Source organism: Bos mutus, chromosome 17, assembly GCF_027580195.1.
Source record: "Bos mutus isolate GX-2022 chromosome 17, NWIPB_WYAK_1.1, whole genome shotgun sequence".
Lineage (NCBI taxonomy): Eukaryota > Metazoa > Chordata > Mammalia > Artiodactyla > Bovidae > Bos > Bos mutus.
In genome coordinates this window covers 64796947-64810514 of record NC_091633.1, presented here as the reverse complement: position 1 = coordinate 64810514, position 13568 = coordinate 64796947, and the positions used below count along the sequence as shown (strand labels likewise).

General features: G+C 46.9%; 1 protein-coding gene across 8 annotated transcripts in view; it reads right to left on the bottom strand.

Annotated features, from left to right (window-relative positions):
* DCLK2 (doublecortin like kinase 2) overlaps positions 1 to 13568 on the bottom strand; it is a 188272-nt gene that overhangs the window by 6783 nt on the left and 167921 nt on the right. For all 8 annotated transcript variants that reach the window (XR_011467483.1, XR_011467484.1, XR_011467485.1 and 5 more), the window contains 4 exons: positions 6989 to 7122; positions 6509 to 6586; positions 1449 to 1545; positions 661 to 741 (listed from right to left, as the gene is read on the bottom strand). Coding sequence is in view for 5 of the 8 variants with exons in the window: in XM_070386640.1 (XP_070242741.1) it covers positions 661 to 741; positions 1449 to 1545; positions 6509 to 6586; positions 6989 to 7122 (390 nt within the window). In the remaining 3 variants the exon portion in view is untranslated. The remainder of the gene's footprint in view (positions 1 to 660; positions 742 to 1448; positions 1546 to 6508; positions 6587 to 6988; positions 7123 to 13568) is intronic.

Here is a 13568-nt window from a genome sequence, read left to right as displayed (position 1 = left end):
GCCTCTCAGCTACTTGGTCCAAGAACCAAGTCACATAACAGGACCAGAGAGTCTGAATGGAGTCGTCAGAATGTGGGGGACAGAGCCTGGGTGGCCAAGGTGCACGGGGCGCCCTGAAGTCAGCAAGAGCCCCTGAATTAATGCCACTGCCCCAGGCTCCCAGGACTGAGGGGACCCAGACTCCCCTGGTGTGAACTGTTTCACCCGGGCCCTGAGGCACTGCCCACACTCAGAGGACTCTCCGAACATCACACATCCTCCACTCGGCTCCCGCCTGCCCCACCGGGAGCAGGAGTGCTCCCGTGACCACGTGCCAGGAAGGCAGAGATCAGGCTCTGACACAGGCTCATCTCTGGGCAAGCTCTGAAGACTCTCAAACCCCAGGATGACCGGAAGAGGCCCTCAGACAGCATCCTGGCCAATCCCCGCACCTCACAGGCGAGGACGCCGCAGCCTGCAGAGGTTGTGATGAGCCCGGCCACTCACAGAGGGAGCCTAGCGCCAGCTGTGTCCGGCCAGAGAGCAGGCTGCATGCTGCTTGCTCATTACGGAAAAGGACGCTCGATCCGCCACAGGACGTGGACCCAGAACTCGGTCTGCACCACAGCCCAGGCGAGGAGGACACAGAGACATCGGTTCCCTGGGGACGTGGGTACTTACGGACACCCAGGGGTGACACAGGATCTGTCCTGCTGTGCACCTCGCTTCAACATTGACCTGAAGCATCTGACTGATTAATTCCTGGGAAGAAAGAGAGGAGAGGACAGAGGGGACAGAAGTGGGGTGACTAACGACAGACAGGAACCGTGAGTTTGCACCGAGTGCCTCAGGGGACAGCCAGCACCACAGCTCGGTATTTGGACGCAGAAGCGATCACACGGCCACCTCCCCAGGCATGGCCGCCGCGTCAGCAGCACCGAAACGAGAGGTCTCGCCCGAGTCCACACAAACCACGGCGTCCCCTCCTACGGGCTCTGGCCACCGCCGTCATCCACAGCCCGGTGCTGCGGAGCTGCCCCTTCTGGCAACGCCACAGGCCGCACGGGGCCTCGCCTGCAGGCCGAGGGGGGCTATGACACAGCTCTCGGACAAATGAAGGGACACACAGGGAGGCCTTAGAGAAGCGTCTGTAAGCCCTAAGGGGGTGGCCTCGGCACACTGGGAAGACAGCCAGGCCGGCTTTCAGAATCCGGCGAAGTATTTCAGGCACCACGCTGCGGAGTGAGCCACATGTCCAGACAGACCCGGAGCTCAACACCAAGAGCGGCGACAGCCCCCCAGGACAGGCAAGGGCCCCTCAACACGACGACAGCCCCCCGGGACAGGCGAGGGCCCCTCAACATGACAACAGCCCACAGGCGAGGGCCCCTCGATGTGCCACCATCCTCTGGGACAGGCGAGGGCCCCTCAACACGCCACCGCCCCCAGAGCCAGGCCGGGATGGGTACCTTGGCCGAGTCTGTGATGTTGTCCCAGTAGGGGGCTGGGAACTCCAGCTTCCCAGCCAAGATCTGGTCGAAGAGATCTTCCTGGAGGTTGTTCTCACTGAGTCAGTGACAGAGAAACAGAAGAGTCAGCGTCACCATTTGGCTTTGTGATAAAAAGCCCACGGGGACGGGGGACAGGGCAGCCCAGTGTCTCTGGCGTGGGCATTTCACAGCTTGGCTGTGCATCCCAACGGCGCTTGGGATGACACACTTTCCCTTCTAGGTGATGAACCAAGGAACACTTCCAGGGGCCTGGGAATCAGCGAGAGAGGGGAGGAGGGTGGAGAAAGGAGGAGCAGGGCAGAGAGAGAGAGGAGCAGAGATGCAAGAATGCTGTTTGGTGGGCACCAGGTTTCAGCGTGGGAAGACAAAGATGTTCTGGAGATGGGTGGTGGTGACACTTACCCAATGGTTTAAATGTATTTAATACCACTTAACACTTGAAATTGTACACTTACAAATGGTTCAAGGGATAGATTTTATGTTACATGTATTTTTCCACAAAAAACAAAGACTCAAGAAAAAATGGAATCCACAAAAAACATCAAGTCCTCATTTAAAAAACAAGCAGCTCGGCATCTGCCCTCAATCATTCATGGTATAATAATAAGTGGGGGAAGCGGCAAACCTGAGTCAGATCTCCTTGTCCTTCCCCCTTCTACTTTCCCAACAGAACAGCCAAAGATCAGCGAAGCAGCCAACCCATGGGAAAGCTATAAGGAGTTCAGAATCTGGATAAACATTCACAGCGGAACATGCTCCCCACTGAACCCTTTCACTGAAGCTCAGTGTGAGAGCAAAAGCCCATCATCTGAGGACACCCCCTAGAACTGCAGGGTTGGAGGCCCCCTAGGTGGGCACCCCTCCCTGCCTGCCTCTCTCAGAGGTGCACCGGCACACAGGTATCTAAAGAGTAAAAGATGACTTGATTTTTGATGGACAGTGCCAGGGAAATGCGGCAATACTGCTGGGAAAAACTCAGGAAACTGGACCTCCCCTACCTCCCAGAAAACTGCATCTCCACGGCCACATGGCCCCTTCCCTTGGTGGACGCATCAATGGCCAGAGTGGGAAGCAAGTCACTGGCTCTCTAGGCCACTGCAAAGCCTAGAAGAAAACTCAGGATGGGCTGGTGGAGTCAAGGTCAAAATCCAGGAGCAGTTCAGTCTCACTTGGCAAATAAGTGTAAGTAAGTATTAGTCGCTCAGTTGTGTCTGACTCTTTACAACCCCAGTAAGTATTAGTCGCTCAGTTGTGTCTGACTTTTTACAACCCCATTGGCCGTAGCCTGCCAGGCTCCTCCATCCATGGGATTTTCCAGGCAAGAATAGTGGAGTGGGTTGCCAGTTCCTTCTCCAGGGAATCTTCCCAACCCAGGGATTGAACCCAGGTCTCCCACATTGCAGGCAGATGCTTTACCCTCTGAGCCACTTTTTAATTCTCAAACAGTATAGTGCGGTAAGTCTGGAAGTGCCCAGTAAGAAAAAACTCTGAAAACAGCAAAAGACTCTGAGTATACACTCTTTCCAGTGCCGAGGTGTTAAAGGTCAGATGAGGTAACCTGAAAAATGTCGTAAGCTATTTCACAAATGATGTGCAAAACATTTCACTTAGAGGGGGTATGGGTGTGTGTTTAAGAGAAACGTCAAACATCTCAGGATAGTCAGGCAAGTATTATTTGTTATCAGTGGCCCTAAGAACAGACTTCCTTAGGCAATTCCTAAACCCTGGAAAAGCAACATTCTTCTCAGTAACAATGAAATATTACATGTCAGCCTAGGACTAATGCCCGAAAATCCTGAAAAAAGAATGGGAAATGCTAGAGTTAAAGAAGCTCAAACTGTCAATTCCAAGGAACAATTTTAATTAAAAAGCTTTGGGTTCAATTAATCTTTTTTAGAGAACAATGAAAATATTTTGAGATATCTGTTGAAAGACTTTTATTTTAGAAGCAAATTTATGCAGATTTGCTTAATCTTAAACCATAGTCATTTATCATTATTTAAAGGACCATTTCCATAGTTTGATATATATGATATATAAAATATGTAAATATTTTATATTATGCTATGCTAAGTCGTTTCAGTCATGTCCGACTCTGTGCGACCCCATAGACGGCAGCCCACCAGGCTCCTCTGTCCCTGGGATTCTCTAGCAAGAATACTGGAGTGGGTTGCCATTTCCTTCTCCACCAGTTCTATGCTGCTACTGCTGCTAAGTCGCTTCAGTCGTGTCCGACTCTATTATAGTAGGTTATAAAATCTATCCAGAATGTCTCTCTATGCTATGAAGATGCTTCCACAACTAACATGTAACATAATAAATTCTCTTTCATCACAACATGACATGAGAGAGGGAAAACATTTTCAAAGGTAAGCTATCTAGAGTTACAGGACCAGCTTCTGAATATAACCTCTAAGGCAGCAGCTTTCAGAATGTACTTCTACTGCTTTTGATTAGCCAGACTGATCTGAAGATCCCACAGAGAGAACAAGGTAACAAGTCACAATAGATACGTATTGTTAATTCGAGTCTTTCTTTTGTTAAACAGTAAAAAGGAAGTCAAAGAAAAAAAACTTCTAGGCTGCACTGGCAAATGGAAACACTAGAGGGAGTTGTGAGCACACATTCCTCTACAACTGCTCCTCCATACCTTGCTCCAACTGCTCTCAACTTGGCTTAACCAAAGAGGGAAACTCTGCTGTAAATGGACCTTGGATTTGTTGCCGTTGGTTGGCTGCTCAGGTGTGTCTGATTCTGCGATGCTATGGACTGCAGCCTGGCAGGCTCCTGTCCATGGGATTCTCCAAGCAAGAATACTGGAGTGGGTTGCCATTTCTGGAAGGCTAATCCTGACCCAGGGATAGAACCCACATCTTCTGCATTGGCAGGCAAGTTCTTTACCGAGTCACTAGGGAAGCCCCAGGCCCTTGGGTTACCTGCTATCAAACCCCACTACCCTCTGCGTTTGACTGGTTCCCAAAGCAAGTCATCACTGAAACCAGCTAGGGCACCGTGTGACTGTAAAAACAGCCCCGAATTACTTCCCTCCTTCTATGGACACAAACTTCTCCCACATTTACCCCAGGCTTAGCTATTTGATTTCATTTGATCAATGGGACATTAATCAAGAAATGTGAAGCAAGCAGAGATCTAGAAGGTACTCAGGCAGGAACTTGCTCTCTCTGGCTGCTTTGAGGAAGCTGTCACCACCATTGTGTGAAGCCCATGCTCGCTCTCAGATGCTGGAGGGCACGTGGCTAAGTCAAATCTGTGGTCCCAGCTGACACTGAGCCGCTACCAGGCATGTGAGTGAGCTACACTGGACCTCAGGCTCCCGCTAGGCCAGCCCAGGCAAGAGAATGGCTCAATCGATCCACAGAATGATTCATAGCCCTACTTTTAGAACAAATCTATTCTTCAGTAAAAACTAAGATATGTCATATCCTACAGTCTGAATAACCCACCTTGGCAATGATCTCAGTGGAAAACCAAGATGTTGATGGATGGCCAGACGGAAAGAGCCCAACCTAGAGAAACCCAAGCCACGCCACGAGGACGAGTTCCCACTCCAGAGTTGTATCTCGCATTAAACCTTTTGTGATTTCCAGTGCTCAGCTGAGCCTGCCCTCAACTTGGCATGAACTCATGCTCAGTTATTCTGCTTGATCAATATTCTCATGCTGTGTTTTCAAACCAATAAGCCTCTCAAAAGTAGAGACTGATATCTGTGTTATTCCTGTATTTAATGTAAGCAAAAACAACAACAACTATTCAACTCAACTAAAAAGTGATCATTAGGGGCTTCCCTGATGGTCCAGTGGCTAAGACTCCATGCCCCTAATACAGGGGGCCCAGGTTTAATCTCTGGTCAGGGAACTAGATCCCACATGCCACAACCAAGACCCAGTGTTAAAAAATATATTTTAAAAATAGATCATTTTAAAAAAAGATAAATGTCGTGTCTTTGTACTTTTCTGTATGTTTGAAAGCTTTTATAATAAAGCATGTATAATAAAAAGCTTTTATAATAAAATGTGGGAGGAGAGAGGGAAGAAATAAATCTATTTTTTCCCTTACTGACTGACTGCACACTACAAACACTATGGCCTTACAGAGTAAGTCTTGTTTCCCACTCTTCCCAGAACTTAGAAGGATGCCCGGCCCACTGGAGCTACTCTACAAACAGTTGTAAAATGACCATATGAAAAGATTAAAAGGAAAACAGCATTCAAGAAAAGTCAGAGGAAAACCATCGAACTTGCATCATTAGATTAACATCTGCTTCAAAGTGTTCATGTGCTTCAGAGGGAGATGGCACTGGTAAAGAGAGACAGTACAGCGAAGCCCCACACGGCCCCTGTTCGTACACCGCTCAGGAGGGGTGTCCCCACCACACACCCTGAGCCCGTGACCTGTCCTCCCAGCAGGTGAGTGTATGGTCATCAAGTGTCAATCTGCTCTTCCCAGGCCTGTTGATGCCAAAAGTATTTGTAATGCTCCTTAACCAAATAGTATGTAAATGGACAAAATTAATTGAAAAAGAATAAGTTCCCTGTGTCTGCAAGAACCAGGTCAAATGCTCTGCAAAGTGAGTTGGTAAAAAAAAACAGCTGTCAGATTAGGTAGGAGAGACAACCCTTAAGAACTGGAGAAAGTCTTACCTGGGAGGATCAGATTGCTTGGCGAGCATCTTTAAATCTCACTACTCTTGAAAAAGACTGGGAATGGAAATCATAGACACTGGACTGCGGGGTGAGATTTACGCAAGAATGACCATGGGAAACCCTGGGGGCCAGGCACAGAGCAGAGGGCTGGGTCGCCTCCAAAGTGCGGACGCGGAATATACATTAATAGGTTGTAAATTAAGATTTAAAAGTGAACAGTACATTTATACAATTTTTTTACTGACATTTTTATTGACCCGCTTCCAGTCCTGATTGCCAGGAGTAGAATGTCTGCTTCCCGATCAAAGGGAGAGACTTTACAGTTCAAAGATGGTCACTTGAAGAGCCACTGACCTTCGGAAGGGTGGGAAGCCACAGAGCAGTATGTACGTGATCACGCCAGCCGCCCAGACGTCCACCTTCAGGCCATAGCTGGGGAAACAGAGCGGGTGGGAGGAGAGACAAGACACCACTCCCACGAACCCACCACAGGACTGGAGGACGTGCCTTGGTTTGTTAGGGGAAAAGGCCTTTCAGTACCAAACCACTCGTTTCCTGCAGATGAATGAACTACCCTTTGGACAAAGGTGTCTGCTCTTCTCCCAAACTCTCCACTATCTGGATTCCAAGACTGGCCTTGGGACAGAGGTCCAGGCCCAGGGCCCTTGGAAGTACAAGCACAAACTGGAGTTCCTGGGATCAAAGTCACGGTGCGGGGATCAGCCTCTCCCACCCACCATGTTCCCGGGAGGCATGAGAGTCCACAGCAGCAGTCATGGCAAATATACCTGTTCCCAGAGTTCAAGCACTAACCCAACCCCATAGGAGGCATACCCGGTTTCAGCAATGATTTCGGGGGCCACGTAAGTCGGGGTGCCGCAGACAGTGTACAGTGGGCCTTCCACCACAGTGGCCAGCCCGAAGTCTCCCAGCTTCAGAGACTTGGTCCCATCAGGATATTCGCACACCTGGAACAGAAACCAGCGAATGCTCAGAAGTGTTTTTCCCTCAGTGATGGCAAGGCGGGGAGCCTCTGGAATTGGGCAGAAATGACACAGATACATTTACCAACAAATCATAAGAAACCTCTCCTTCTGATATTAAGTCCATGGTTTATCTCTGCTGCTTTTTAGTTTTGTGTTTTGATTTTTGGCCATGTGGCATCTTAGTCCCCCGACCAGGGAACTGAACCTGCAGGCCCTGCATCAGAAGCCTGGCGTCTCAACCACTGGACCGTCAGGGAAGTCCCCCTCTTGCTTTTTAAAGCTCTATTTTTTTTTAAGAGATGTTGCGTGTGATTTTGATTGTGTGAAATATGGAAAAAATATTTCATAGATATTTAGTAGAATGAACACGCGTGCATGCTGAGGGGAGGTGGGCGGCTTACCTGGTTTGCTTGAGAGGCCCCTGAGCCTCAAGGCAGGACGCTGACCTCCGCTGCATGCGTGTCGGGGTGGGGGTGGGGGTTGGCACTTGAGAGCCTCAGAAATGGTGTTTACTAGAGGTTGTCCACTAAAGCACTAGGTGCTCTCCAACTCACATGTTTAGTTTACAAGATACAATTAGGACTTGCTCTCTAGACAACGATGAGTATAAACAGTGATCCAACCTAGGGGAGAACTTTGGAAATCTAGAAAGAAAATGATCTTTGGGATGAGACAGCCCAAGCCTGCAGGACGAAACACTCCACCCATTTGTCTGGTGACCTGACCCCTGAAAGCCCTCATCCACCCTGGGCATGTTTCATCATCTGTGAAATGGGATAACAGCTGGTCCCTGGCTCACAGTGCTGGTGTGAGAGTGAAATGAGATGAAGCTCAGATCAGGACTGGGTGAATGCTCCTTCTTTCCTGGAAGGAATGGCTGATTAGATCAGGTGGATCATCATCTTGGAAAAGGTTTAACAATGCTGGTGAGGATGTGATGTGTTTGCTGACATCGAAGCAACTTTTCTAGAAAGTATGGCAGTCCTATGTAAATTTCTTCATATCCTTAATAACCTGTGATCTGTAAATTCACTTCTAAGAACCTGCTGTAAGGGAACAGAGATGGATCCAAAGGTTATACCCAAGAATGCCAACCTCAGAATTCATCTTCTGGTTTTTAAAAAATAGAAGCAACATAAGTGGCCAACAGGTTAATGACTTAATAAATCATAGCAAATCCCTACAGTGATATTATGGAGTCACTAATAAGCACAATTCAGGCAAATATTAATCCTATACAAATACTCAGTGTATTAAAGAAAAAGGAACATTCAAAATTATATATATATAAAATTATATATATATATAATTTTGAATGTTCCTTTTCTTTAATATATAATATATATTATTATATAATATATAATATATATTACTATATATATATTTAATATATAATATATATTATATATAATTTTGAATGTTCCTTTTTTATAATATATATTACTATATATATATTTAATATTTGATATATAATATATATATTATATATATAATATAATATATATATATAGTAATACCCTAAAATGTTAAGCTTATGCTAGATGGCAGCATTAAAGGTTACTGTACTTTTCTTCTTTATACTTTTCAGAAGTTTCCAGAATGTTTACAATGAACACATGCTCGTTCCATAATTCAGAAAAATTAATTTTATATATAAGCAGACTTTCCTTATGGGATAAAAGTCTGGAAGTTATTTTAAATGGATGGTTTTCGAAGCAAACAAGTGTATATAAGAACATAATCTGAGACCTGACCGTATGAGTTTTAATAAGCAATTTGCCTCTTAGATGTCCATTCTGAAAACACTGAATTTCAAAATAACTGCAAAAACCTAATATGTACTTATGTCATATCTTTCCTCTACTTTTACATTTTAAACATGTTTGTTTGTGTTTCCTTGTCTCCCACTATGAACGGAACCAGATTTTTATCTAAATCACTACTTACTAAAGGAAGAGAAAAATTTAGCAAATGATGTTTTTTCAAGATAAGCACATTAACGACACCGTCCATCAGTCTGATACTTAATGATGGGGAGTGATTATTATATACTCCTCAATAAAAAAAACATCAAAAACCTCAGGCCTTCCTAATGCCAATGACCCCCATCTTAATAGGCATTTTTCAAGGGGGACACTGAAATACCCTTCTCGCTTGGGATGCTTCTCAGCAGCTGAAGAGGATTAGTTTTCACCTCAGTACTTGAATAATTGCTTCCATGCTGATGTACCAAAGACCACGTTCAGCAAGCATCTTTATGACTTTCCAGTTTCACAGGACTGAGGGTGAGGATTTGGGTGCCCTCACAGATATTTATCACTTTGCGTCAGCCCACAGCTCAGCAGAAGCATATTCAAAGCTACTAAGGATTCAGCCTAAAGCAGCAGAAACCAGGTTCTTAGTCACGCTTAGTCTTAGGGCGACTTTCCATCCATTACGTTTAATGTAAACATTAACGAGAACAATCTGAATTATAGTTAGAATTTATGATGCATTTATTGCAACCCAGACTTTAGAAATTCCCTACGCAATTGCAGTGATAAGAACGTTATAATTCTAAATGTATCATGAGAGTAAAAAAAAGTTTTGTTAACGTCATTTTGTTTTTACAACTTTACAATATACTCATTAGGTACTTTTTTTTTTTTTAATCATGTTTATTTTAGACGTTCAATTTAGGGATGCCTAGGGATATTTAAGAGCTGTTGTTGGACACTGAGAGGTCCCAGAAGTTCCATTTTTCACATCCTCTACAAGGAATTCAGAGTCAGATGCAGGAGCATAAACAGAAAGGGACTGAAGAGTCTATAGTCACTGAACAATGTTTGAGCAAGGGGTACTCTGGCTAAACATCAAAAGGGAAGTGTCAAATAGGGCAGACAAGCCTGAACTGATAATATTTTACCTGATTCATCTCTCGTCAGTGCTAGACACAGAGGCAAATATGTGAAAAAGAACATAAGCAAATTTCAAGTTTTAGCTGGAGATTGTCTTTAAAGTAGGAAAATATATATACACACCTATACATCTGCAGGTACACACACACACACTTATGAGACTCCTTTAAGAGGCCAACACTGGCACACGCAGGGCTTTGCTTTAGGAGACCAATCTTAAGGAAGAGGTGATAAACGCAGAGCGACTCCAAGGCCTCATTCTGGCAGAGTTCAGTTCTCGCAGGCCTGGAAGATTCCCACAGTCTCCCAAACACCGTCTCATCGCACTTCTGTAGTCACCCTGCTGGGCAACTAGGAAGGGAGCTGTTATTCTACTTTACAGACGAGGAAACCGAGGCCCGGCAAAATCAAGTTTCGAGCGGGTGGCCAAGTGGGATTCCAAACAAGTCCACTCCCATCCGCTGCACTCCCCTGTAGTCTGAAAGGCTACAGGGCGTACAGACCCTGGGGAGGACGTAGCCCAGCACCCGCGTGGGAACGCCGGCTCTGCTGTGCGCAGATGCTCCGCCACCAGCGAAGAGGCCCTGTCTCAAGCTGCTCTCAGATGCAAAACATCCCACATACAAACTGCATGCTGCAAGTTCTCTAAATAAAATGTCAGCATCGTGATTTAGAAGGACCTCAAATATGAGAAACCAGCCCTCTCCTCTCCCCTGTCCCCAGAACCCCTGGAAAGGCGGAATTTATCACTGGTCTCTCACAGTTAACTCTGACCGGGCACCACCGGCTGTAACTCATGGCATTAATGGCCACCCCTGTGCTCCCTGACACGGCGACCCATACATCTCTGCTGGCAGGGTTTAAATTACGACACAGCTGCCAGACGAGGGGATGCAAATGAGACGTCTGAATGCCCTGGTGCTCACAGATAGGATTCTCTCAGAGTAGCAGGGGCTGGCAGCCCCTCTGTGGACTGGCTTCTAGCGCCGCGATGGCACTCTCTCATCCCGGGCTGACGCCAGCGTGCTAACTGTCTCTAGGTCTGCCGGGGGTCCCCTTGGGTCGGCAGTGGCAGACACGTATCTTACTGAGACGTGCGATGAAGAGTGTCCACAGCCTGACCCCAGGGGCCTCGCATGTCACAGGGGAGCCTCATGCAGGTCTCATCCAGGTTGACCATCCTCCTCCTCCTCCTCCTCCTCCTCCTCCCCTTTGGGCGGCAGAGCGGGGCTGGGGCGGGTGGGGCCGGGGCAGGGGAGGCAGATGAGGCCCTGACTCTGGTCTCCTGGCCGCCGCCCGAGACGCGGCAGGCTGGGGCGGTCAGTCCCCACCACGGTCTCTTCCCTGACGGGTAATGAGAGCAAAGGCTGAGGGATGGGGGCCGTGGAGGGCAGGGTGTCCTCAGGAACACCGGGGAGCCCTGTCACCTCTGCTCGGCCGGCGGTGGCGGGGTTGGGGGGACGCTACCACGCCCCGAGCCTCCCGGTGCAGCAGCAGGACGGCGGGGCCTCATGTGCCCGAGGCCTGCTTCGCCACTGTCCCCACTCCTCCTCAGAGGTCAGAACGCCAACCCCATGACACATCGTGCTTCACACACCAGGGGTATTTATTTTCCTAACAGAAAGAAAACACATTCCCTGAAGGCAGAAGACGGTAAGAAAACAAACGTCACACGCTTGTAAGTGGATGCTGAAAAGTGATCAAACGGCACTGTCCAAAGGGGAACAGAACTGTGGATCAGGAGGGCCCAGGAACGGCGCCTCAGCCTACGCATCAAAGCAGCTCCGCTCAGCAATTGCTGGTCTGCTGCACGCAGGACGCAGGGTGCAAAGACCTGGGTGTGAGTGTCCGCTTCAGGTGAGCTGAGTGACCACCGCGGCCAGTCACCAGCATGGACTTCTCTCCCACTGTGTGCTCGCTCAGCGCCCAGGAGATCAGGTGACTGAACATACACCTGCTCTACGGGCGCCTACGACCTAGAGAACGGGAAAGACTAGAGACGTCTTCAAGAATATTAGAGATGTCGAGGGAACATTTCATGCAAAGATGAGCACAATAAAGGACAGAAATGGTATGGACCTAACAGAAGCAGAAGATATCAAGAAGAGGTGGCAAGAATACACAGAAGAACTGTACAAAAAAGATCTTCACGACCCAGATAATGACGATGGTGTGATCACTCACCTAGAGCCAGACATCCTGGAATGCAAAGTCAAGTGGGCCTTAGAAGCCATCACTATGAACAAAGCTAGTGGAGGTGATGGAATTCCAGTTGAGCTATTGAGAATCCTGAAAGATGATGCTGTGAAAGTGCTGCACTCAATATGCCAGCAAATTTGGAAAACTCAGCAGTGGCTACAGGACTGGAAAAGGTCAGTGTTCATTCCAATTCCAAAGAAAGGCAACGCCAAAGAATGTTCAAACTACCACACAATTGCAATCATCTCACACACTAGTAAAGTAATGCTCAAAATTCTCCAAGCCAGGCTTCAACAGTATGTGAACCATGAACTTTCAGATTTTCAAGTTGGATTTAGAAAAGGCAGAGGAACCAGAGATCAAACTGCCAACATCCGCTGCATCATCGAAAAAGCAAGAGAGTTCCAGAAAAACATCTATTTCTGCTTTATTAACTATGCCAAAGCCTTTGACTGTGTGGATCACAACAAACTGTGGAAAATTCTTTAGGAGATGGGAATACCAGACCACCTGACCTGCCTCTTGAGAAATCTGTATGCAGGTCAGGAAGCAACAGTTAGAACTGGACATGGAACAACAGACTGGTTCCAAATCGGGAAAGGAGTACGTCAAGGTTGCATATTGTCACCCTGTTTATTTAACTTATATGCAGAGTACATCATGAGAAATGCTTGGCTGGATGAAACACAAGCTGGAATCAAGATTGCAGATATGCAGATGACACCACTCTTATGGCAGAAAGTGAAGAAGAACTAAAGAGCTTCTTGATGAAAGTTAAAGAGGAGAGTGAAATAGTCGGCTTAAAACAACATTCAGAAAACTAAGATCATGGCATTTGGTCCTATCACTTCATGGCAAATAGATGGGGAATCAGTGGAAACAGTGACAGACTTTATTTTGGGGGACTCCAAAATCACTGCAGATGGTGACTGCAGCCATGAAATTAAAAGACACTTATTCCTTGGAAGGAAAGTTATGACCAACCTAGATAGCATATTCAAAAGCAGAGACATTACTTTGCCAACAAAGGTCCATCTAGTCAAAGCTATGGTTTTTCCAGTAGTCATGTATGGATGTGAGAGTTGGACCATAAAGAAAGCTGAGTGCCGAAGAATTGATGCTTTTGAATTGTGGTGTTGGAGAAGACTCTTGAGAATTCACTGGACTGCAAGGAGACGCAATCAGTCCATCCTAAAGGAAATCAATCCTGAATATTCATTGAAAGGACTGATGCTGAAACTGAAACTCCCAATACTTTGGCCACGTCACGCGAAGAATTGACTCATTGGAAAAGACCCTGATGGTGGGAAAGATTGAAGGCAGAAGGAGAAG